A 25,033-nucleotide genomic window follows, 5' to 3' on the forward strand; every position below is an offset into this window, starting at 1 on the left:
TTCTATTACATGCACAGTTATATTACCTATATCGTTCACTTTATTTTTAAAAAAGTTTTATTTTGTTATGAATAATATTATTTATATATGAATTCTTTTTTTCGAGCTACTGACTTCTAGAAAATGGGCAATGTTTTATAATATTTCGACGTTCCTAAAAATATTTTATGATATTTAGTTTAGTTTTTTTTTGTATTTAATATCTTTTATTGTCATTTATCGTAGGTGTTTGCACATATATAAAAAAATATTTTTAAGTTCGCTATCATATACCTACTTATTAATAATATAATATAATATTATTTCCCGATAGCAAGCAAGCGTTGATTGTAAAGCAAACAGCGCGATCCATTGAAGCATACTGATAGTATTTGCTTTTATATTATAGAGTATGCGTGAATGCTCGACCAATATCAATGTTTGATCTCATATGATTTAAACAAACAATTGGAATATAATTATTACAACGTTAATTAGCTATAACTATTTAAAAATAGACACGAATTTATAAATGCCTAAATACTTCTATATATGTAAAAAGAACTGTTCTGTATTTAAAAGGCATGTAGGCAAAGGTGCTACAAAATACTTTTTGCCTTAGTGTTGCTAAAATTGAAACGGGCCAGTGTATTTCCGACACTGCAAAATAAAAAGTGAGGACATTCAATTTCGAATAAAAAACAATTAAACATCGTTGCACTTTCTTCACTTAATTGTTGAATTTTTAAACCAGTACTTTATGAATTAACGTACGTTGTTGATAACTTTTCTTTTATATATATAAATGCGGAAGTTTGTCACGATAGATGTTCGCTACTCATACACGTTCACACAAAACCAGGTATTAGATCTTGATGATATTTTATAATCATATGAGATACTTTTACCTTGTGAAATCTTTCAATGCGAATGAAGTCGCAAGCAGAAGCGTGTACAATTATTTCCCGTTTATTTTCCTTAATCAACAACCACAAGCACGTCTTTGAAGTAGTTGGTATCGTATGTATAATCGAATATAATTTATCTGTAGCGTTGTTTTGTTGAGAGTTCAGTGAGCAATCGCAATGGAACACAGCTCAATGAACTTGCCGTGAAATTTCCCCACAAGATTGATGGCTGTAGCCGTCGATTTGTTAGAGCATCCGCATACTAGAAATCTTTTTGTTTTGAATCGCGTTGTTCAGTTAGTGTTACTTTAACGCATTATACGAAAGGAAAAATATTATATTTATGTAAGTGACTGAGGTCTGTTTTAATCGCTTCCTTTCGCTTATTTTTCTTGAAAAAGTGAACAGAAAATCATTTCTCGCACATTATTACCATTACGTCTTACTATAAAAAAAATATATTAAATATAAGTTGTACCAATGAATTCATGCAGACGATGAATTCATTGGTCATAACTTCCTATGAATATTTTTACTCATGTAAAGACTCTTTTATAACGACTAGTAATAAAAATACAAGACGCATTCAACTTAGAAGATGCATATTTTCGAATAGAAAGAGCTCGGGAAACAGCAATCCTTTTATAGGAAAAACAGCAAACTAGCTCTATTTTTCTCAGTACGAAGTCCATAATTATCGCTAAAGTCTAGACGTTACATCATTCAGGTAACTCCATTGTCTCGTAACGATGTTTGCATACTTTTCATCATGTTTTTCTTGGTTGTCTACGATATTTTTGAAATGAAGGGCACAGACGCGAGCCCTTTTGAATGTCAGCGCGGGTGAACGTACGGCGGCTAAACAAATATGGACTAGGTACTAAACTGCGAGGATTATTATTGGCTCGTCAGGTTTGCGAATATCACACCATGTATGTGTGTATACTTACCAAATTCACGGTAGACTAGTTATGAGTATATATAGAACAAAAAATTGCTCAAAATTACTTTTTTATATCTTAGTTGGTAAGCGGTAAGGACCAAGTACCTATTATATGCCATTACGTAATGGCGTAATATTTACGACTAAGAGTAGACTTCGTATTAAAATCTTCGCGTGTTATTTTCTTCACTTTAAACAAAAAGATAAAACTACTGGCCAGTTTCACAGCTTATTTTTGAGTGTCAAATGTATGAAAACCACTGTCTAAATTCCATCTAGTAAGCTATCTGATGGATAATTAGCAATGGTAAACCGGGTCTAAATATAGCAAAGTGACGAACCCCAAATAATAAGGTCTTAATCCAATCTTAAATTACATTAATAAACCTTAGCGTTTACAAGATCTGGCACGTACATTTATGAGCCCAATAAACATGTCAACATCTCTCCCAAACATGAACCGATAATATTATTGTCCACTGCGGTTACAATACAAATCATTCAATTACATAAAGTGACCACGTGACCGCTAACATGTAGCCGTGAGACATGATAACCCGACAAAATGGAAAGTGGCCAACTATGTCTCATTGTAAATCCTTGAATAAACTCCACTTGGCGAAATCATACCGCGTTTTATCTTCATACAGCACTTGGCACAAAATCTCTTGTGTATATAAAATAGGTATGTCTGATGTATAGTCGACCTCGATATAAACATGAATGTGTTTTTGTTAGTATGATAAATAATACGCATTGCTGTAACTTATAGATATTAAGTAATCTTATAAATATTTTTATGTTGGGATTTTTCTGTGTAAGTGGTTTATTTTATGAAGTTAGACGCAAGGGGTAGTGTGTCTGTGTCTCTCGGTTCTAAACTTCTAAATACTTTGGTTGAAAGATTCTGAGCTGTGCCGTGTATTGTAGTGTCTTTGTGATAGTTATGTGTAATGTGAAGTAGCCGCATGCTGTATATTACAGGATGTATTCACGGTATGTGATAAACACTGTTTGAAACTTTAAATAGTTTACGATTATTTTTTAATTTCCGTTCTTAAACAACTTTTCATATTTTATTGTAAGTGGTCAACTTAGTGTTAAAATAGACATGTCATCTAAAGGGTTTTAACATAGCTGGGAACTAAAGGTAACTGATTAAAGTAAATGTTTCTATGGGGAGAAACTTATTTTGTTACAAGTTGCGTTCATCAATTGAAACCTCCAGCATTTTAACGTATTTTTATTATTAATAACTGTAATTCAAGTCGAGACTCCGAATTCCTCAATATAAGTAAGAAAACTTGCAGGTTTCCATTCATTCAAAATATTATTAACATTCATATTTACACTGAGTATTACCACTAAAATAAATCAGTTGATACAACAATCTAATAACATTAAATAAACACTAAAAACTGTGTAATTGTAAACACATTTTTGGTTTTTAATTCAAGTATTTACATCACTATTAAAAATATATATTTTCTAATATTCTTTATTAAATACCTAAATACAAAGGTGCAATTGGAAGTGTTTTTAACATTCAAAGCAATAATTAAACATACTTGTAACTGCGGGTAGATAATAAAAACCACATATTTCTGTAATGACCGTCACGCGGAGGGTATTTGGAAACAATTAGTTGACTCGCAATATCGACAAGCAAACAATACGTTTATCTCATATTAAATACAAATTAAGAGCTTTGAAGTAAACAAACATTTTAGTGGTAGTTGTTAAATGTACGCGCTTTGGATATGTCGTAAGTGATTTTATTTTTTGTGTTTTAAAAAGTTTTAGGTTAGTTCCAAATGTATTTTTTTGTTTTTCGGTGAGTGAAGGGCCTTTAATAAAATAGATATAGTGAGTGTACTTTTTTACGTCAAATGTCAGTGAAGATTTATTGAGTTTTGATTGTGATATTTTTGTCACAATAGTTCTTTGAAATGCACTACAAATATGCACACTGTAGTCTAAACATTTGCTTGCTAAATTATGCACTTGCACAGAGTTGAATTTAAAGTATTTTGCTTATCTTGTCATTACACAAGTATCGACAATCAGTGACATATCTTATTGTTTGTAAACATAACATCATCGTACCCGTAAAACCTAAAATTATATGCAGGTGTATGAAATCTCGTCATTCTTCGGCATTCAATTTTGTCGATGGCTAAAAATTCGGCCTACTGCTCAAAACGTATCAATAGATACTTACTAGAAAAATACATAGCGTTACTTACCCCCGGTTTCTGCGTACATTTAACGGTAGTTTATCTATTTAATAGTTTTTTTTATATGAGTTTTGACATTAATGAATAGATAAACTACCGCTAAATGTACCTCAGAAACCGGGGGTTAGCCGGGAATCAAATCTAAGGCCTCAAAATCATCAGTCGTAAATGTCATCTACGTCTCATGCAAAATAATATATACTTTTTAACTACACTTAACAACAGTTATTTAAAACATGAAGTACATTTTTATGCAATGCGAAAGTTTAGAAGTTTTACTCTATTTCTACACTTACCTGTTACGGCAACTTATTGTATTTAGTTCATTTCCTGTTCGGGTAGTCACGGAGAGGGTGAAATGTCTCTGCATAATGTACGTTAACTTTATATCATGCTATATTTGTGCCAAGTTTCGTTTTACATTCTCGTTACTATTAGTACCTTGTGGTATAACTTTTGAATGTTACTTAGAGATGTCTGATTCCTTCGGTGAAGAAAAAAGATTTATATTCTAATTTATATTTGGGCAAATTTAATTATTGTTGTGTTTAGTTCAAACTTGCATTAATATCATCTAAACGCAAACCTCACATTCTTACCAATGGTAGTCACAGATGGGCTTAAGTTTCTTGTAATAACATTGTCTTTATTTCGAGTATCAAAAGTGTATCATTTGAAAATATCATTAAAAAGTTGTTACGGAGTACGCTAAGGGCATTGATCAAGTTTGCTGTTAATTTTCGATATTTACCGGCGATCACGTTATCTCAATTGACAACGTCACACAAAATGCGTCAAAGAATCTCACAAACACCCAGAAAGGCAAGCACACACTTTATACAATACCAACATAGCCCAGTAACATAAGAGCGATATTTTGTAGCGCCCTATTCTCATATCCAGACGACAATAACTCGAGTGTTCTAGCTAATGAGGTGGCCGAAGGGCAAGATGCGCCGATGTCCTTACTCGCGGCCGATCACTCGACCTCCTATTCTCCCTACCTCCCTTAAAACCCCACCTTCCCCTCTCTCACCCCTCCCTTCACCCCTCTGCCCCGTGCCTCTATTGTGCCGATGAGGTTTTCGGGTGTCTATTCGTTCATCAAAATCGTATTAAGTTTTCATAACATTAGGTCCGAAGTGTGATTAGCTGTTTGTATGAAAAGTTGTGTTGTGAAATACTTTTAACTGCCTCGTAATTTAACTGTAATAGTTGTTACAATTTCGGGTCAAGTTCTTATAAGTAAATCACTTGCTTAATTACATTTATCGGGTAATAATTTTTACTCCAAACATTACATTCGTGAAATATTTAACTAGATCGTTTAGAAACCTTTTAAAAACTATGTACCTACTTAGCTGTTCTAAAGCAATAATAACAACACGTAGAACATTGCAATTCTTTATCTATAACCACATGGTTATATTATGGTGAACTAACATTAGTTCTCTAAAATTTATTTAATTGCGAACGTATGGCATGTAAAATTGTGTAACGTTTACGCCTTACCAAACTTCGTAGTGACCATAAACAACGGTAACAAAGTTATTCTTAGTGGGTTCTGACCCAGATCTGTGAAAGTTTAGGGGTCACTTACATTAGACGATGAACGCGGACACTCCCGATTTGCAAACTGATTTAGATGATCAAATGAATTAGAGGTAAAAATACAAAAAAAAATGTAATTTTATATACACAAGCTATATGGTAGTAAATACGGTCAAGTTTCATATCCATTGTATTGAAAAGGAAATTTGTATTTATGATCATATTACTGAATGAAAAATTAAGCGTATAAACGAGCAATCAAATAATATTTTGCACAAATATTCTTTTTTTTCTAATACGAATATTATTCGTGATATGCTATTTTTAAAGCAGAATATTAAGCAATAAAATAACTACGTGTGTGTAAGTAACTGATAAACGTTTTCAATTCAATTTTTAAACACATAGTTATATTTAATAACAATAACACAAGCTTTAATTAGTATAAACTGACTTTTAACCCAAAAAACGTCTCGAAATTTCGAAAAAACACCATTACCACAAGCTCGTTGACGTAAACGGTTCACTTCGCTAATATCCCACGAGACACTAAATAGAAACATACTGTATACGGTTTTTAGGGCTGCCACTGTAGTTCCTGTAATTGATTAATTAGTTCACTTTAGTAAGGTATTTTTGTACACATTCTATAAGTTTTAATCCATTCAGTGTTCCTTTAACAGACAGGTTAGATCAGGTACGATCTTTGGACAGGGAGCTAGTAACGTTTAGTTACTTTTGTATATTGTCACTAGCTTTTTCTCTTTTATCATTCTCTCTGTTGCATTGATATAAATCGACATGAAGCACAGTTCCACAAAGGTATCATTACAATGGCAGTTGCATACAGCTCTAAAGTATCAACTTTTTGAATGCAAAAGTACCTAAATATTAAATACCTAATTGCAATTAACACATTGTTAATTTATTGTTATTTAATAACTTAGCTAAACCGACTGTTCTGAGATTCCAAAACATACAAACAAATTAAAAAAATAGCTTACAATCGACTCCGTACAATCTGCAATAGGTAATTACTTATACTCTTCATATCATTCACATCTATGCAGCATCGGCATTTATTCATTTTGTCAATACTTTTATTGTTTTCTGCCTGCCAGCCCTGACAGTAGCCGAATACTGGCGTATTAATTAATCTAATGTACGTAGACCGAGGCTTCCCTATTCGTTCGCTTGTGCCACAGTCACGAGTTCGAAGATACCTACTGACCTGGATTTTGCATGTCTATTCAAGTTCGCTATAATCGTAGCACATTGTGTGATTGTACTACTCGTAATAGATTTGATTTGTTAAAGTCGGTTCGAAAAATCGACTCTGATTTTGATATAATTTGTTTCGCTGGTAAAAATGTGTTAAAGTCTTGTTTTAATACTATTTTGTATACGTACTTCAAGTATGTGTTATGGTTATAACAAGAACTTTATGAAAAAATAAGTATGAATCCAGCGATTAACCAAACTTATGCTATATTTTAAAAGAATACTAATTTTTGAGACACTCTTTCATCAAACTTTAGAGATGATTGACCGTAAACAGTACATAAATCAAAATAATTAAATTATCTACAAACATTTGCACACTAAAATGACGCATCCAAATTAAAATTCATTTGAATAAACGTACAAATACAAAAGCTTAAACATTTGTTAAGCGAAACTATTAATAATTTAACATAGTTTCATATTTAGCGGGACATTAGAGCTTAATTGATAATGATATCATTAACCGCTCGAGCCTTCCTAGTCATGCACAGAACTGTTTAATGTTATTGTAACACGCTAAGGCAGCTACGAATTAGTAATACACCGGCCTATACAACGTTTGTACTGCCTCACGAAGCTTCTTCATTAAATTATTCGGCTTTCGAGAAACGAAATTGTGTATATCTTTGTCTTTAACACCAGCGTTTCTTAACCTCTTCCAGTCTTTGAAACGCCTAGTAAATCTAACGCAATTTTCTGAACTCCTTGAATAACCAAAAAACAATGCTACTTAATTAATAAGTGTTTGCTACTACCATTTATTTGTTCATTAAAATATCCATAGTTAAAAAAGGTTACAAAAAAACAGACAGACAGACAACGAAATGTTAGCAATAGGGTCACATTTTTACGAAACCCTAAAAAAGATCATGTCCAATGTAAGATCGCGGTCCTTATACACACAGGTTAAGAAAGCTTTACTCTATTAAAAAGTTCGTTCTACTATTTCTTTTTATAAAAGGATTAGTATCGCCGTCGGTTGAACTGTGCCAGTATTATTGTCGACCCCTTGAGCTAAGCTGGTTAGACTGGATTCACAATTCAATAGTGCAATAGACTATTATGCTGTCGGCTTTAAAATTCTTTCGAAAACTTTTCTAAGATACCTAAATATTATATTTCTTAGTTTTTACGGCTTCCAGTAACACACTTAACGGAAATATAATATTATCAGTGGGAAACTGAACCTATACATTATTTAATTCTTTTATATTTCTTTGTGTAAGCTCGTTGAGATTTTCGATTTTAAGAGAATAATTTGTTTTACTACAATCAAATGAAAACAGACACGTACCATAACACTATTCTCTGCAGTCGATACTACGGAGTATCGAGAGTTTGATAATCAAAATGCACTGCGAGAATAGTTCCTACGATGCCCGCTAGAGGCGCTCGTCAGATGTCCATACAAAATATTTCGATAGGTAGCTGGTTCTAGTGGTAAAGATTTGCGCTACAAATGGGAGTACTACAATAACAGATGATATTGCCTTGTTATCATCCCTCGCACTCGTAAAGGTTGGCTAAAGGTTACTACAGTATCGGTCATTTGTTCTGCGACTCATCTCACTTGATACTGAAGTTTATTCTAGTAAACAATTAACACTATAGTGTATAAACCAAATTTCCATTCGCTATGTGATGAAATATCGAGCGATATTATTTTACGAATGTTTAATATCACGATTAGTTGTTTCGGATAACCTTTAAATGCCTGTACTCGAGTAAGATATTACTAGGTATTTAAACACATTCTAATTGTATTACTGAAGTTTAACCACCGGCGTATTTTAACATTTTTTTTTCCGTGAAGATAACGTTTACAACAAAACGAGACGCTCAAAAATAATCGGACAGAACTGATTATTATACGTTTAAAGCGGGTCACGTCTTATATTATTACAAAAAAAACTGCAACATTAACCTAACCGTTTTACTTTCAGCAATGAATATACTTACTAATAAGTATAAGCAAGGAGCTACTAAATAAGCTATTTTCAAACTGATTTATCTACAGGTTATTTTTCTACGACATGGGATTACTATTCTATTTTGCCTTGTTCTCAAATATTGTATAAACAAAGGCGATAACTAAACTTAGATTGATTTATCGACAGGATAATAATATATATGACAAGGGACTACTATTCTATTATGCCTGTTGCCTGTTCTCAAATATTGTTGGTAACGTTTCAGGTTGGCGGCAGCGCAGGAGGCGGCGGGCGCGCAGGCTCGCGCGGCGCCAGCTGATACCATGGGCGGCGCGCACCAGCCCGCTACTCCAGGGCCCAGCTCACTCTTTATATTTGCCGACGAAAATCCTATTCGGAGGTCAGTATTACACACTACTATGCACTGCTAGTAAATAATTTAGCAACTAAGACGTAGTTTTGGTGAACATTTTACATAATGAAACAAATTCCAGTAGTGATATTGATAGTTCCAAGGCGTCATTTGTAAGTTTGGTAACGTAGTGTTTAGTTCCAAAACTAGTAGAGCTTAATTTGTGCAAATTATGCGGTTTTGCGTGGTTTGTTTTAATAATAAATAACAGTGGTAAAAAATGGGCTTCTATGACTTATGACTCCTAATGTTCCTGTCACTGACCGCTTAATATGCTCTGTACAAAACATATCCGCTTCGCACCTATAAAACGTCTTGAAAATATGACCTAATTCTCCAAAACCAATTTCAACACTGCATGCCTGTAAAATACTTTATATTGTCTGCCGTAAAGGATAACTTAAATCAACTATCATACTGACTAGCATGTTCATATTACGGCTTATCCACGGGCGCAACATCTGGCCAGAACTTAACATGGGGGGAGACTCGCCCCCACTTATACATATTAAACGAACACCTTGCTGCCCCCCTTATGCATTTTGTAAACAAGCGAACGTTCTTACACTATGTATTTACGTAATTTGATAACAAAAAGAGATTGTATTGCGAAACGGGACACCGTTTGGGCTTGTTGGGTTCCCAACTCATTGTTTAGAAGTTCTTTGTATGGGTGTATGTGTAATATTTTTTAATATTACCTTGTTTGATTTTGAAGTGCTATTCATTCTTGTTTTGCGATTCAAAGATGCCGTAAAGTGTTATTATTTTATAAAACTGCAGTAAACAAGATATGCTTACATTCATACATATAATAAACATTGAACTATGTAAAACACTTCATTAATTCTGATAAGAATCACTAAAATCTCTATTCCCTAAGACAATTTTTGAAACAAATCTTATTGACATATTTAATCCTACTAACCATTAGAATCTTAAACATGTCTATCACTTACTTAATACCAAAGTATTTAACGCATCCAAAACACAGTTCATACAACAACTAGCCAACAACTAAAAGTATCCGATACGTCTAAAATACGAACGTTGCACCAAACGGTTGTACTCGCCGTCCATGTAAGAAACCTTTTAAAGTTGTTCAACTTTTCACACCTGAGCAACTTGTAACAAAGTGTACTATCGGACGAAGATTTCTAGGGAAAATTCAACGGCACTATAAATGTTCCCTATTTCGCGTCGGAAACTTGCTGTGTAGTTTTAAATAGAATTGAAGTATGGATATTTGAACTCTTTCTGATGTTGATTTACACCTTTCTGAAGAGTAAATATTTTACAAAAGTATTCTTCACACCAGTATAGTGTGTAGTAGTGTAGTGTGGTTAGAAATTTTACTGTCTACTTGTTTAATGGGTAAAAGCTTAACGTTCAAAACAAATAGGCTTGGGAAGTTGGCTACGTGCTAATAAGATAGTATAAAATCTTATTTTGTTTCGTTTCTTAAGTCAACATCTAATAAGAAAACAAAAATCAACTGGATTTTGTACATTCTATTTTGTAGTCTATCATTTGACAATTTATTCTTACTGATCATTGTATTGACCATTCGAACCGTATTTTTCACTGTGCAAACGACAACCCACTAAGCAATATTCCCTCTACACAAACAAAACAAAACTCAACACGTGTAAAGAAAACTCCATCAAAAAATCGACTAACGATTTTACGTGTGAATATACTGTGCTTTCGATCTAGCATCAGTAACTGCATTATCCAGTGATCGCTTAGCAGTCGATCGCGAACTAGTGGCGGTATTATCACGCTTAATCGAAAGGTAATGCGATAATCTTGTATATTATGCTAGGACCTCGTCTACTTCATATAGGAAGTTATTAGCGCGATATTATGAAAACTTTGATGTTGTGTCATTTTGTGCTTTGATAAAAGTTTATCGATGCAATTTATAGCATATTGCATAGCTATTTCGTAATAGTGTAGTCAGTAATTGTTGTGGTTCTAAGTTTGATGTACACTTTAATGTAGCGTTAATTGTAGTATACTTACAGTATGTCATATTTTACAAACAGAATAAGTTTTTATATGTATAGATAAAAAAAACAGCTGTTTATCAACCAAAATCTAAAATGACAACCTTATTGTATTAATGTTACTATCTTTTAAACTACTGTACGCTGTTATTTGATGCTTTACTGCTTATAAATTCAAAAACAAAACCAGTGTTTCAGCCAGTTTTAATGTCATCATGTATATCTGTCGTTTAAGTAACCCTTCGCTTACGCTGATGCGATGTGTGGGTTTCTTAGTCACAGATTTCTTTTTACTTTTGTAATATCTTCCTTTTTTGTTATATCTAGCCGTATTACATTATCATCTTTAACAATGCAATATGTATTCTATTTCCAGGTATACAAAGTTCATCATCGAGTGGCCGCCCTTCGAGTACGCGGTGCTGCTTACCATCATCGCCAACTGCGTGGTGCTGGCGCTGGAGGAGCATTTGCCCAACGGCGATAAGACCATCTTAGCACAGAATCTGGTAAATACAACCTTTTTTACTTAGTATTAAGGTTAATTTTCACACTGCGCTAAATATGCAATGAAATATTTTGACAACTTTTTTTTACATAAATGTAAGGTACCTATGTGTGTAAATGAGCTGTTTGACGTTGTACTAGTTTCACCTACTCAAATAGTTTTCTAAAATCGTCAGATTGGTTACTTATGTAAGTTTCGACCTATGAATTCGGATTTATTAGTTAAAAATGGCACTTAACTATATCATATTATGAAGTTGTTAAGCCCATAGTCGATTGCGTTCAATGTATCAAGCTAGGAAAAAGAAAATGTCCAACCCATTTTTAAAATTATAACTTACAAGCAAACTAAAAATGTCCAACTCACTTTTTAAAATAATAACCGACTTCATACTATAACGAATTTTGTTTTGATTGTTACAGGAAAAGACCGAGGCGTACTTTTTAGGAATATTTTGTGTAGAAGCCTCGTTAAAAATCTTAGCATTAGGTTTTGTTTTACACAGGGGATCGTATCTTAGGAACGTTTGGAACATAATGGATTTTTTCGTTGTAGTAACTGGGTGAGTGACTTTTCATATATTTTTATACATTATAGAGTTATTTATTTACTAAGAAAGACGTGTCATAAAGATTATGTAAAGACGTAACGCTACGGAATGTCGTAGCATGGTGCTACGGCAACTGAACATTGGAAACAATGCCAATGAAGACCATCTTTACATAATTTTGTATAAACGTCACCTACACGCAACCTCGATGATCGACTTGTTTTGTAACTCTAATCTGACTATTCAAAATTGTAACACCGAGGTTGCTACCGTAAACAAACTATTATCAATTACATAATTAGGCCACACAATTGGTTGAACCTCAAAAACTTAGGACACTAGGTTACGTCAAACAGAAGAAGACTTGACATTATTGAATATTCGATAACAAAAACTAGGTCGATGACGATATTCGCCGAATACAACGTGGACGTTGACCTGCGGATGCTGCGCTCGTTCAGAGTGCTCCGACCGCTCAAGCTCGTCTCGCGGATACCAAGTAATTCACAGTAATTGGCGAAAAGTTCACATAATACCTCTACCTTATTTGTTATAGAACGTTACTCGCTAGATGTTTTCGAATTTTGGATTTGAAACTTTTTAAATGTAGAACTGCAGCTAGTTATGACAAATAGAGTTTTTAATATCATTAGTAAACAAATACGTAGCATCGTATTCTCGACATGTTTATTGACATACTTAACATAGATTAGAAAATGTGTGAATTTTAATTAATATGTGATTTATTGAAGATGTTTAATGTTTTAAAGCTACGTGTTGCATAATAGTAAAGATTTGCTATACATTTTGTGTATTGTGTAGGTTTATATCAAATATAAAAAGCTAATACGTAAGAAATTAGATAAAGAAATGGTTTTAGGTGTGAATAAATATGGTGTATTTAGATTAAAATGCGTAAAACTTAACATGATTACATAGCATATAATAATATTACTAATTAGATACACGATATTTAGATTGTAGTAATTTTTTACATAAAACTATCAAGGCTGTGCTTTTTCATCGAACCTTTTAGTTGAATACTTTTGTTTATGGTTTATTCCCAACATATTTTTAATTTAAGAATTGTGACGTCACGAATCCTTTATTCCTTTCTTTTGTCATTATTTGTTTTAAAACAAAAGCACAGTCTTCAGTAGCGTTTTATTACTCAGTTAGTTGCTAGTTCAAGCTATAGTATCGAGTGATATGTGTTTGGCAGTATCATCACGCAGCTGCCGATCGCGCCAGCCGACGTCGACTTCAGGACCTTGCGTGCCATTAGGGTGCTGAGGCCCCTTAAATTAGTATCGGGCGTTCCTAGTGAGTTCTAGAACATTCATAGATTAGTTAATCGTATTGTAGTAACACTAGTATTACTGTTGCATAATTTTATTTACATTGATTGACTGGCATGTTACATTTGCAACATGTGATTTTAATATCGAAAAAAAAAAAAAACATTGACGCTGTATACTCCGTTTAAAAGTAAATATTTTTGGTACTGGTCGAAAAAAAATGCTGTAAATAGAAAGAAAAAATTGTTTGTGTTCCTTCGCGCCGTTTTACATGTCAAAATTATGCAACAGTATTGTCATATTCTGCACGAAATCTATTTGATTTTGAAAATTGTTTTATCATTGTTACAATATTGATCTTTTACAATAGTTATTGACTTCATCTCTAGACATATGGCATTAGTCAATAAATCTGTTTCTTAATGTCTTTTAAAACTATCTTCTAATATGATCACCGATGAAAATGTTCTAACGTCGAGATATAAGCGACATATTTGGTAATTATTTTCTATATTTTTATATTTACTTTAAATGATCAAGAACATCGATTCTATCAAAATCTCTTCTACAAACTTCATTTATTCAACGTTAAATATATTTGCCCTGCAATTTTTAAACTACTAAATGAAACGCTTTATATTTTTTGTCCTTTTCTTATCTTTATAAGTTTTCTATCTTTCTTTCTCTTCGATTTTGGAGTACTTATTGGGATTAAAGAAATTGTAGAGTATATCAGCTGCTATCGTTTTGAGAATGATTTATATTTCGTAGTTATAATAAGGTATACGTTATTTACATACTAACTTACCTGGCAGCTATAATGTACTGTAGATCATTTTGATTATTTACCAGTGTTTATGTCGAATTGGTTGAAACTTTCATTAAAACGATACTTAACCTTTGACATAGATCTATAAGAATAGCGTAATTAATGAGGTAAATATTCAAACAAGAATTGTATCATAGCGTATAACGAATAATAATGATATTCTTATAGTGATAAACACTGCAGTGAAATATCAGCAGGTTATGCGTTTATAACACGTGGAGAGGATGAATGAAAGTCAGAATACTAACAGAATGGGTGTTTGGATGGACGTTCAAATGGCACATCATTTCAAAGAAACGTATCTTGAACATGATCTTATTTTTAATGTGACCGACGTTTTCGCAAATAATATACAATTCATTCCAAATTTCGTTACTATTACGAGTATACTCATCTTAATGACTAGCCGCTGATATATCTTAATCTAAATCTATCTATATTTCTGAACTCAAAAAAAATCTTTTCATTATCTCCTTCTTCTTCAATGTACTAAAGTTTATAAATTCCAGGGCAATGGGCACGACTGTGGACTTTAATGTTATGTAAAATAAACGCTATTTTCGTGTAGGTCTGCAAGTTGTATTGAAGTCCATCATAAAGGCTATGGCGCCGTTGCTGCAGATCGGCCTCTTGGTGCTTTTCGCGATAGTCATCTTCGCCATCATTGGCCTCGAGTTCTACTCTGGGGCGCTGCATAAGACTTGTTATAATTTAGAAGATATTAGTGAGTATTTCATGACGTATTTCGAAATTACCATCACTGTCGACAAATCACCTCTATCATTTTGAGTGGTCTACTGTTATAGATAATATGTGGAAGTACTAATTCATGTTTGTAATGTACATTGGTCACATATTGAACGTTTTCACAACGAATAGACAAAAAAGTTTTTTTTTTTCACTGTAACGAGAACATGAGTAGATACAAATACTAACTTTTATATGCCCAAAAATCGAATGACATTAACAAACTATGTAAACCGAAACACATCGGTTCACACAAAGTTTCTATCGGTAAATACACTCCATAAATAACCTAGTTTAAATTTGTGTGACACCAACATGCACTCTCGAACTCACGAACTAAACCATTGCATGAGGAAATTTATTTAAATTAACAGCTAAACTCCTAATGTAATAAGTAGTTGGCAACTTTCAACGTTTTAATTGTCGGGTATAAAAGTTAATGCGATTCCTGATTATGTTATTTTGTTGCATTGTTGCCTTGCAAGTCGCTTTTAATGGGGTTCTGAAATTTTAATGGTGTAAAAAATGGGTTACGATGTGGGTGATTACTTGTCGTAGTTTGGTTAAAACGAGGTTTGAAAATTCTTATATGAATATAATACGTACGTAAATTTAAATTGCATTCACGTTCAAATAACATTTCTTATTTCTAAAGATTATAATTTGAAAAAGTTTTATTTACGTAATATGAGCAATCTTGATTCGGTTTAAAACGAGCTTTTAAAATTCTCGTAAGTACGAGTAGCCTTTATAACGAACATATTAAATCTGAAAATCTATTCTTTTGTTACACAATCTCAAAACATGGTTCATTATCATCGCAATAATGATGTATTATTGGAATATACTAAATAATGTCCACAAAACAGGTGAAATAGTAAATGAAGGTGAAAATGCAACACCGTGCAACGCGGACAACTCGAGTTTGGCGCCATACGGTGCGAACGTGTGCGAGTACGAGAAGAGCACGTGCTTAGAGAAGTGGGAGGGGCCGAACAGTGGTATCACGTCCTTCGATAACATCGGCTTCGCTATGCTCACAGTCTTCCAGTGCATCACCATGGAGGGCTGGACTGCCATCCTCTATTGGGTAAGTTACTTTTAACTTTTGTCTCTACTAATATTATCTCTCGGCCGAACTAATCTGTCCAACTCTCATAACCAGACGGTCGTCATAAATACATATCTGCTATACCTCTTAATTGTGTTTCAGTAAAAGTTTTTTAAACCTTTGCTTCCGAATTTCGTCAAACACCTGTGGCAGAATGAAAAGTAGGTCCTATTTGTTGCATGAGTTTACGAACTGTATACCTCAAAATGGTCTCCCAGAGGTCAATATTTCTCATCAACAGAATCTTAGCCAGTGACTTGTGTATATTTACTATGTTCTCCTATTCCCACGTTATGGTGAAACTACTAATGAAACCAATTTGTTTGTTGCAGACGAATGACGCACTAGGTAGTGCGTTCAACTGGATTTACTTTGTGCCTCTCATAGTATTGGGTTCATTCTTTATGCTCAACTTAGTTCTCGGTGTTCTTAGCGGGTGAGTGACCACACTTGTACTTATTCATACACATTCCATACATTTTTTTTATCCTTTGTTTTAAATATCTAGAGAGTTTTCCAATGAAAGAGGGCGCGTTGAAAGAAGAGCTCAGTTCGTAAAGGAACGAGCTCGGGCTATGTTCAACGCAGATTTTAATGCGTATCTCAACTGGATTACCGAAGCAGGTCTCATTTTTGATGACGTGTGACGTATTTGCTACAGTAATGAGCTAAATAAGTGTGATTTATTTTGAAAGACATTTAGATCATTGTATACTGCTAGATACTAAATATGATAAGTAAAGTAACTGGGTTTTAACAACATTACTTACTACACTCAGTGTAATTCGGTGTTGTTCAGCGAACATCGACGTTTTTATAGTACTTTATGCCATTGTAGGTATATCATATTTCAGAAGTAAGGTCAAAAAATATCATTAATGCTAGAATAGTCTATCACGTATATCATTGTATTTCCAGTGAATTCGCTAAAGAAAGAGAGAAAGTAGAAAATAGACAAGAATTTCTTAAGTTAAGAAGACAAGCGCAACTAGAGAAAGAACTCAATGGTTACGTTGAGTGGATTTGTAAAGCAGGTAAGTACACTCAAGCTACTCTCGGTACTATAAACAAATGTAATATATCTACGAAAGATGATAAGTAGAAATGGTATTGATGTTGATGATCTTTTGCATCTTACAGAGGAAGTTATATTAGCAGAAGAAAGAACAACAGAAGAAGAAAAAATGCACATAATTGAAGGTGAGTACAACTATTTATGAAAAATAGATACATACCTTTTCATTATTTTTCTTGTTGGTTTGTATAAGTAGGTGCATTTTTCTTATCAGATCATCAGTTAGAATTTGAAAATACTGCAAATAATCATTTGCCAATTCTAATAAGAATTGGTCAGTCGTAAAAGTCCCCCATACTTCTTATATAGGTATACATTTTCCACCAAGAACATAAAAACTTAATGCAGGCAATGTTTACTTATGAAAGTAACGGTAGTATTTTATGAATGGGTTCTTTACGTTACTTTTCTTGTTCCTAGCACGAAGAAGAGCAGCGTCCAAAAAGAAGTTAAAAAACCTTGGCAAAAGTAAAAGCACAGACACAGAAGAGGAAGAACAGGACGAAGACTGCGGTGATGACGGTCAGTACATCAATTCTTTACATGAATGTTTTTTACTCTGTACTCTGAGTGTCGTTCTGTGTGCCCAACAATTTATCAGACCTATTGATATCACTTGATTCCGTTTTCATACCTAAGCAGGAATATATTTTAGAGGCATGGTGTTTTTATTTACCTTATCTACATTTGTAATCATTAATATTATCGGTTAGGTATCTATACAGATCTAGGTTCATTAGACACATATATCCATCTAAATATTAATCAAGAACTTCCATATACTCTAATTGTAAATTAAAGAATGTTGCATGTTAATAACTAACTCTCTATACATCATCATCCATTATCATTACGTATTCGTACTCTATTTGTGTGTTGGTTGTTTACAGTTCCAAAGAAAAAGCAAGGTATGGGATCAAACGTGATGCTGGTAGAATATTCCTTTTCATCTTCTACAGTAGTCGAAATAGACTAGAAATAGATTTAGGAATAGTTGACCCCTACTATTATCCAATCATTAAAGCGTTTGTACGTGTATGAATAAAAATATAATAAAAGCAATGTAAATTGTTATCATACTACAACGTACAGACGTAACTGCCCCTATATTACTATTCCTTGCTAAACTTCTACCGCTAGGCCCGCTCTTTCCCTACCCACACCTATAGCTTTACGTCGTGAGCTTCACCGAAAAGTTACCATAAAACGTGACTTAATATATTTCTGGCGATAACATGACGGCTGTCCCAGAAGAGGGTTGTTAGTGATTTATACGACCGAAGTATCGGATTATGACCCCGATTGAATTTCGATGCCGTTTCCATACCACCCAATTACAGCGTGTTATAAAACTTAACGATCAATAACAAGCTTAATGTACCACAAGAGCATTTATGTCGCAATTACTGCGGCGTGTATCCGTAGGACCGCTAATGTTACGTGCGTATCCGCTAGAGTTAATATACAATTAGCTGGATGTAAAACCCGATTCCTCTAGCTGACCAAATGCCGTTGATCATGCAATGAACATTACCCCTTTTCAATTGCCAATAACTAATATGAAACGTCATTTTATACAGTTATATGAATCCTACATGAATTCGAATGGACATTACTGTAAAAAAATTCTTCTTCTGTAAATTCACAACTTGTATTAATTCTAATAAGCATTGCAAGATCAACGGTAATATGAATTAAGAATGTATACTAATATAATTTTCATTACCACAGGTTTTCTAAAAAGTAAATCGCGTTCGGCCGGCAAGTGTGCAGACTTCTGGAGAGCCGAGAAGAGGTTTCGGTTTTGGATCAGGCACACAGTGAAGACACAGTGGTTCTACTGGTTCGTCATTGTCTTGGTGCTCTTCAACACGATATGCGTGGCTGTAGAGCATTATAGACAACCAAAATGGCTGACTTCGTTTTTATGTAAGTATCAAATTCTAATCTAATCTAGCTTTACTCTCTATCTACTATCTACTTACTGTCGAGCATTGGGCATTTTATACGATCTTGCGCTTGTCCATTACAGCCCGACATATTTAACGATGTCATATCTAGTTGGGGGCCTTCCCTGCAACCTTTGCTCCTAGGCTTCATAATTTTTTAAGTCTTACCAAGTATCCATGCCATTTCAGTGTACAACAGCAAACAATGATGACGGTTCTCTACCCGCCGAGACAAAATCATATCCATTTAGATTTTATATTCACAACTCTCCTAACAATTTTTTTTTTGTTTCAGACTATGCCGAATTTGTATTCTTGGGATTGTTTATGATGGAGATGTGGGTGAAGATGTACGCGTTAGGACCGAGGATATACTTCGAGTCCTCGTTCAACCGTTTCGATTGCGTCGTCATCTCCGGCTCCATCTTCGAGGTCGTCTGGTCCGAGGTCAAAGGCGGTTCCTTCGGTCTATCTGTCCTGAGAGCTCTAAGACTGCTGAGGATATTCAAGGTACATTTTAAAACTATTAGCATTATAATTGTTAGTATCCAAGACACCTTTATGTAACCTTTTGTTATCTTCTTATGATGTTACAATCATTCAAATAATTCCATATTATAGTACCTAATTTACTTTCGTCGTTTCCTCTTAATTTTCGCGATTTAGAAATCTTGTTGTTATAATTTGATATTTTATTTCTATTCTTATTTCCAGGTTACGAAATACTGGGCGTCGCTCCGGAACCTTGTGATATCTCTCCTGAACTCAATGAGATCTATCATCTCGCTGCTGTTCCTTCTCTTCCTGTTCATTCTTATTTTCGCGCTGCTCGGTATGCAGCTCTTTGGGGGACAGTTCAACTTCGAGGATGGCACCCCGGCGACCAACTTCAACACCTTTCCCATCGCGTTGCTTACTGTCTTCCAGGTAAACAAGATTTCTTATTAGATTTTTTTCCCATAGTATATTTTAACGAGTTTTAGATTACTCTAGTTTTCATTTCACACGTTAAAATTAAGCGCAGATAAGTTTTAAATTCTTAGCATAATACCTTCTTCTAAATAGTAAGGACACTAGTTAATAGTGCATTCTAACTTATGCAAAACACTGGTACAAATACTAAAAATGATATTTCTTTACAGATCTTAACAGGTGAAGATTGGAACGAAGTGATGTATGACGGCATCCAATCTCAGGGCGGCATCCAGAAGGGCATGATCTACTCGCTTTACTTTGTCATCCTCGTGCTGTTCGGCAACTACACACTGCTGAACGTGTTCCTTGCCATCGCTGTCGACAACTTGGCCAACGCCCAGGTGCGTCTCACTACAGGCTCTCGTTTTGCGTTACTTGATCTTAATCTAGCTAAATGTTTAACCAATATCGATAGCAAATGTTTTGTTGCCTACTGAGGCAGTGAGTGTGACAAGATCAACTAACGCAAAGCAATATAGATGTTTGAGACGCTGTCTCAATTGGTTTATGTTTGACGCCATCGCCCTTGTAAATCAAACGCCGCTTCTCGTGTAAATGTTGCATTGTTTTTACAGGAATTGACAGCGGCAGAAGAGGAACAAGTCGAGGAGGACAAAGAAAAACAGCACCAAGTAAGTCATCCGCTTATACTTGTTCATTCTTCTACTAGAATTCATCCTCTAACGCTTTCGAGTTTAGTTAATAGTATCACAGTTTCAAAGTCATAGCATGTTCAACCACTCTTCCACTAACATTAACTTGCGAGCGGTTGTTCGGACTGGTCATTTATTTATTGATTGCGACCAAAATTTGTATTTCATACGTTGTTCCGGATAATTAGGAATTGGAGAAAGAGATGGAAGCATTACACGCGGTGGACGGGTCTCCACCGCGGGTAGACTTAAAACCCTCTTCGCCATCGAGTAGGAAGGTAAAATAAGCTCGGCATTGGCAAAGCTACGCTTCAAATTGATGTGAACGACTTGCAATATTGTTGATATTCCGAACTACCCTCATTGTATATTAAAAAACACCCGCAAACCTAAAATCTGTTCTAACGCCGCATGTCTTTGCATGCTTACTGATGTATAGTTCTTCCTGCAGATCTTAACACTTATATCAACAATATTATAAGTTCGCTATAGACGGGTCGATGTCGCTTCTGTGGGCATATTGTCATTATAGGTGTATTATTTTTTATGAAATCTTTTGTCTTATTTCTAGATGGCTAATGGTATTAGCTAATGGTTATAAATATAATTTTTACATCAACTTCAATAGGTGGCTACTTGATTCATCATCATCCCTTGACCATTAATTTTGTTGTTCATATAATTTTATATCTTTCTATGAATCCCTTTACTCATTCTTTCTTATTGTGTGTAGAGTATTTGTGTCTCGTTCTAGTCCAATTGGCATGATCTACTATAATATCTAAAAAAAGCTTGTGTGTTTATATTATTGGAAATGTTTAGAACCTAGCCGTTAGTTGATTCTCAAAGATTATGAACTTTAGTTACTCATAAATATCATTTGGAACGATAAAAGAAAAACATTAACATCATGTAATGTTCAATGTAAATCTCATATGTATAGCTAATTCAATATTTAAAACGGTAATAATGCCAGTTTAAAGTCATTGTAGTCAAACTTAGTGAATATTATTAAGCAGTTATACTATTTTTGCTCGTATTATTCCAGAAGAAGAAAGAAGATGCCAAAAAAGAAGACGAAGAGGAGATACCAGATGGACCAAAACCAATGCTGCCATATTCGTCCATGTTTATTTTGTCACCTACTAATCCGTAAGTTGATTTTACACTAAAATTTAGTAACACTTGCATTCTGACGCAGTCTAAGATGATGTTATATTGTGGATACTTATTGCCTATTTGCATAAAAAATGGACAGCAAATGTGATTTTATAGAGTAAATTAAGCATTTTGAAATGTCCAAATTAACTTCTTTTCTCTCTACTTGACATAGTTAAAATAATTGGAATAAGATTTTTAACATCTTTTAATTTCTTTGTACAATCTATTTTTATTGAATGTTAATATCTTATTATTGTTCTGTTTCAGAATTAGGCGAGGCGCACACTGGGTTGTAAATTTAAGATATTTTGATTTTTTTATCATGGTAGTTATATGTATGAGTTCTGCGGCTTTAGCGGCCGAAGACCCCGTAGTGGAAGAGAGTGACAGGTTAGTATTGACACCAATAAGCAATCCTATAGCTACCCCATTGTTTTACCGTTATAACATGTATTAAAAACTTCACAAATAGCATTCTACAAATCTTTTTGGACCCATTTATCTGTGCATTCTTATTTGAAAACATGTTTATGTTAAGAGTATACATTCTTTACAATATTTCATGACAAACCAGCATATGAGTGATTCCAAATTCTAAATTAATTTGATAAGTGTCCTACTTATATTAGTTTAATGATTATAACATCATCAATCATACCTACATACACGTATTTTAAGCTTGCATTTCCCGTTGTCTCACTGCTATTATGTTGTACAGGAACAAAATCCTGAACTACTTCGATTACGCGTTCACGGGCGTGTTCACGGTGGAGATGCTGCTGAAGATAGTGGACCTCGGCATCCTGTTCCACCCGGGCGCGTACCTCCGCGACCTGTGGAACATTATGGATGCCGCTGTCGTTATATGCGCCCTTGTCAGCTTCGGCTTCGAAATCGGGTAAGGAGTTTTCATCATCACTTTATATCACCCTCTCACTTTGCCTACGCCACCGGTACGTGTGTACGGTGGCTTGTGGCTTTGTTATTGGTGAAAAGAAACGACCTCTTACTTTGAGACTTTGAGCAACTTTTGAGTATTAACATGCCCTGTATCGTAGCGATATAAAAACTTTTGCCCAATGTTTCTGCATTCGGAACTTATTCACACACACAAAAACACACACAAGAATCTAATCAATTTGGTTAATTGTTGCCACACATTTGTGATAGCCGTTATTACTGAAATATGGATAACAGTTTGCAAGACCGCTCTACTAAATGCCTACTAGCCCAAAGTTTTGTGCCTGAATTTGTATGTGATTATAAAACATTTGTATTTTGCTTGTTACAGAGGCGTGAAAAAAGGGGCGGGACAGAATCTGTCCACAATAAAATCGTTAAGAGTGTTACGAGTGCTCAGACCATTGAAAACTATAAAACGAGTTCCAAAGTTAAAAGCAGTGTTTGACTGTGTTGTGAACTCTTTGAAAAACGTCATTAACATTCTCATTGTGTACATATTGTTTCAATTCATATTCGCTGTAATTGCGGTTCAACTTTTTAATGGTAAATTTTTTCACTGCAACGATATCAGTAAGAATACATTTGAAGACTGCCAGTGAGTATATTTTTATTCTTATTAAATTATTATAGAGGTAGTGTTAAGCTAACAGCTTCTTTCTTTCCATGTGCAAATTATTGTTAAAGAATTGTTTTAGTCGCAAAAAATTAAGGTTGTGAAACTTGTGCACGAAATAACTGTTGTTATCATTAATGATACTTTTTGTTATAATAATCTTGTATAGATGCCCAAGATATAGGCCTAGCCTAATTTGGGACCCACTGTTTTTTACTTTATACTTTAGCCTCCGGGTCAACTTAAATTGACTCTAAGCAATGTTTTTTACACCACTGAATCTGTTTAATACAAAGTGTATTGTATCGTGTGTACAGAGGGTCGTATTTCGTGTACGAGTCGAACAGCCTGCTGCCGCGCATCAGCAAGCGCACGTGGACGACGCAATCCTTCCATTACGACAACGTCGCCGTGGCCATGCTCACGCTGTTCGCGGTGCAGACAGGGGAGGGATGGCCACAGTGAGTATACCAGTTCTTAACCTTAAGATAAACAAACATATCTACGTAATTGTCTTCTATGTCTAATCAACTCACCCACTCAAATTATTTTTCTCCGTTTCGATTTCGTGGCAAGACTACACGTCCGCTTGATAGACCTTTGATACAGTTATCAAGAGTATTTTTGAGATTATCTGGACATTATGCCCTTTTGCTGAGTTGTTATAATCGTAGGGAACTTACTCTGATTAGCCTCGCAGATACTTCCAACTTACAATTTTAAGTTTGGTATTATAATCAAGCTTATTAACGAATGACTTCATATTTTGGATTATTTACTAATATCGTGTTCATTGTTTTCAGAGTATTACAAAATTCAATGGCTGCCACCTACGAAGACAGGGGACCCATACAAAATTTTCGAATAGAAATGTCCATATTTTATATAGTTTACTTCGTGGTGTTTCCTTTCTTCTTTGTTAACATATTCGTAGCTCTGATTATTATCACATTTCAAGAGCAGGGTGAAGCTGAGTTGCAGGATGGTGAAATCGATAAGAATCAGGTGAATATATAACATAAACTTTGACTTACAACATAACCTAATAGTTCCGTGCATTCGTATAGTGCACTATACATTATGTCAATGATCTTCTAACATCTTGATGTGTTTACAGAAATCTTGTATAGACTTCACGATAGAAGCGCGGCCTCTCGAGAGGTATATGCCAAGCAAAAGGGCCAGTTTGAAGTACAAAGTGTGGAGAATAGTAGTCTCTACGCCCTTCGAGTACTTCATCATGACTCTAATCGTCCTCAACACGTTATTGCTCATGATGAAGGTATGTATCACCGACGCTTCTCTGTGTATAGAATAACTAATGATAACTACTTATAAGTAATCTCT

General features: G+C 34.3%; 1 protein-coding gene across 11 annotated transcripts in view; it reads left to right on the plus strand.

Moving 5' to 3' along the window:
* The window catches only part of cac (calcium voltage-gated channel subunit cacophony), an 81,522-nt gene that overhangs the window by 38,613 nt on the left and 17,876 nt on the right, over nucleotides 1–25,033 (plus strand). For 4 of the 11 annotated variants that reach the window (XM_076132150.1, XM_076132196.1, XM_076132169.1 and 1 more), the window contains exons 1-24: nucleotides 3,452–3,595; nucleotides 9,099–9,233; nucleotides 11,631–11,763; nucleotides 12,185–12,324; nucleotides 13,535–13,635; nucleotides 15,008–15,163; nucleotides 16,056–16,276; nucleotides 16,630–16,733; nucleotides 17,216–17,331; nucleotides 17,438–17,497; nucleotides 17,793–17,894; nucleotides 19,104–19,301; nucleotides 19,617–19,831; nucleotides 20,036–20,248; nucleotides 20,464–20,637; nucleotides 20,872–20,928; nucleotides 21,138–21,227; nucleotides 21,998–22,101; nucleotides 22,378–22,500; nucleotides 22,829–23,008; nucleotides 23,402–23,668; nucleotides 24,004–24,147; nucleotides 24,490–24,691; nucleotides 24,804–24,968. In XM_076132150.1, the coding sequence (XP_075988265.1) occupies nucleotides 3,591–3,595; nucleotides 9,099–9,233; nucleotides 11,631–11,763; nucleotides 12,185–12,324; nucleotides 13,535–13,635; nucleotides 15,008–15,163; nucleotides 16,056–16,276; nucleotides 16,630–16,733; nucleotides 17,216–17,331; nucleotides 17,438–17,497; nucleotides 17,793–17,894; nucleotides 19,104–19,301; nucleotides 19,617–19,831; nucleotides 20,036–20,248; nucleotides 20,464–20,637; nucleotides 20,872–20,928; nucleotides 21,138–21,227; nucleotides 21,998–22,101; nucleotides 22,378–22,500; nucleotides 22,829–23,008; nucleotides 23,402–23,668; nucleotides 24,004–24,147; nucleotides 24,490–24,691; nucleotides 24,804–24,968 (3,405 nt within the window). In that variant the 5' untranslated portion in view covers nucleotides 3,452–3,590. Of the gene's footprint in view, nucleotides 1–3,449; nucleotides 3,596–9,098; nucleotides 9,234–11,630; nucleotides 11,764–12,184; nucleotides 12,325–12,711; nucleotides 12,822–13,534; nucleotides 13,636–15,007; nucleotides 15,164–16,055; nucleotides 16,277–16,629; nucleotides 16,734–17,215; nucleotides 17,332–17,437; nucleotides 17,498–17,792; nucleotides 17,895–18,262; nucleotides 18,281–19,103; nucleotides 19,302–19,616; nucleotides 19,832–20,035; nucleotides 20,249–20,463; nucleotides 20,638–20,871; nucleotides 20,929–21,137; nucleotides 21,228–21,997; nucleotides 22,102–22,377; nucleotides 22,501–22,828; nucleotides 23,009–23,401; nucleotides 23,669–24,003; nucleotides 24,148–24,489; nucleotides 24,692–24,803; nucleotides 24,969–25,033 lie in introns of those variants that run through there. The other 7 variants (XM_076132130.1, XM_076132139.1, XM_076132121.1 and 4 more) reach the window with 6 other exon arrangements.

Source organism: Anticarsia gemmatalis, chromosome 2 (assembly GCF_050436995.1).
Source record: "Anticarsia gemmatalis isolate Benzon Research Colony breed Stoneville strain chromosome 2, ilAntGemm2 primary, whole genome shotgun sequence".
Classification (NCBI taxonomy): Eukaryota; Metazoa; Arthropoda; class Insecta; order Lepidoptera; family Erebidae; genus Anticarsia; species Anticarsia gemmatalis.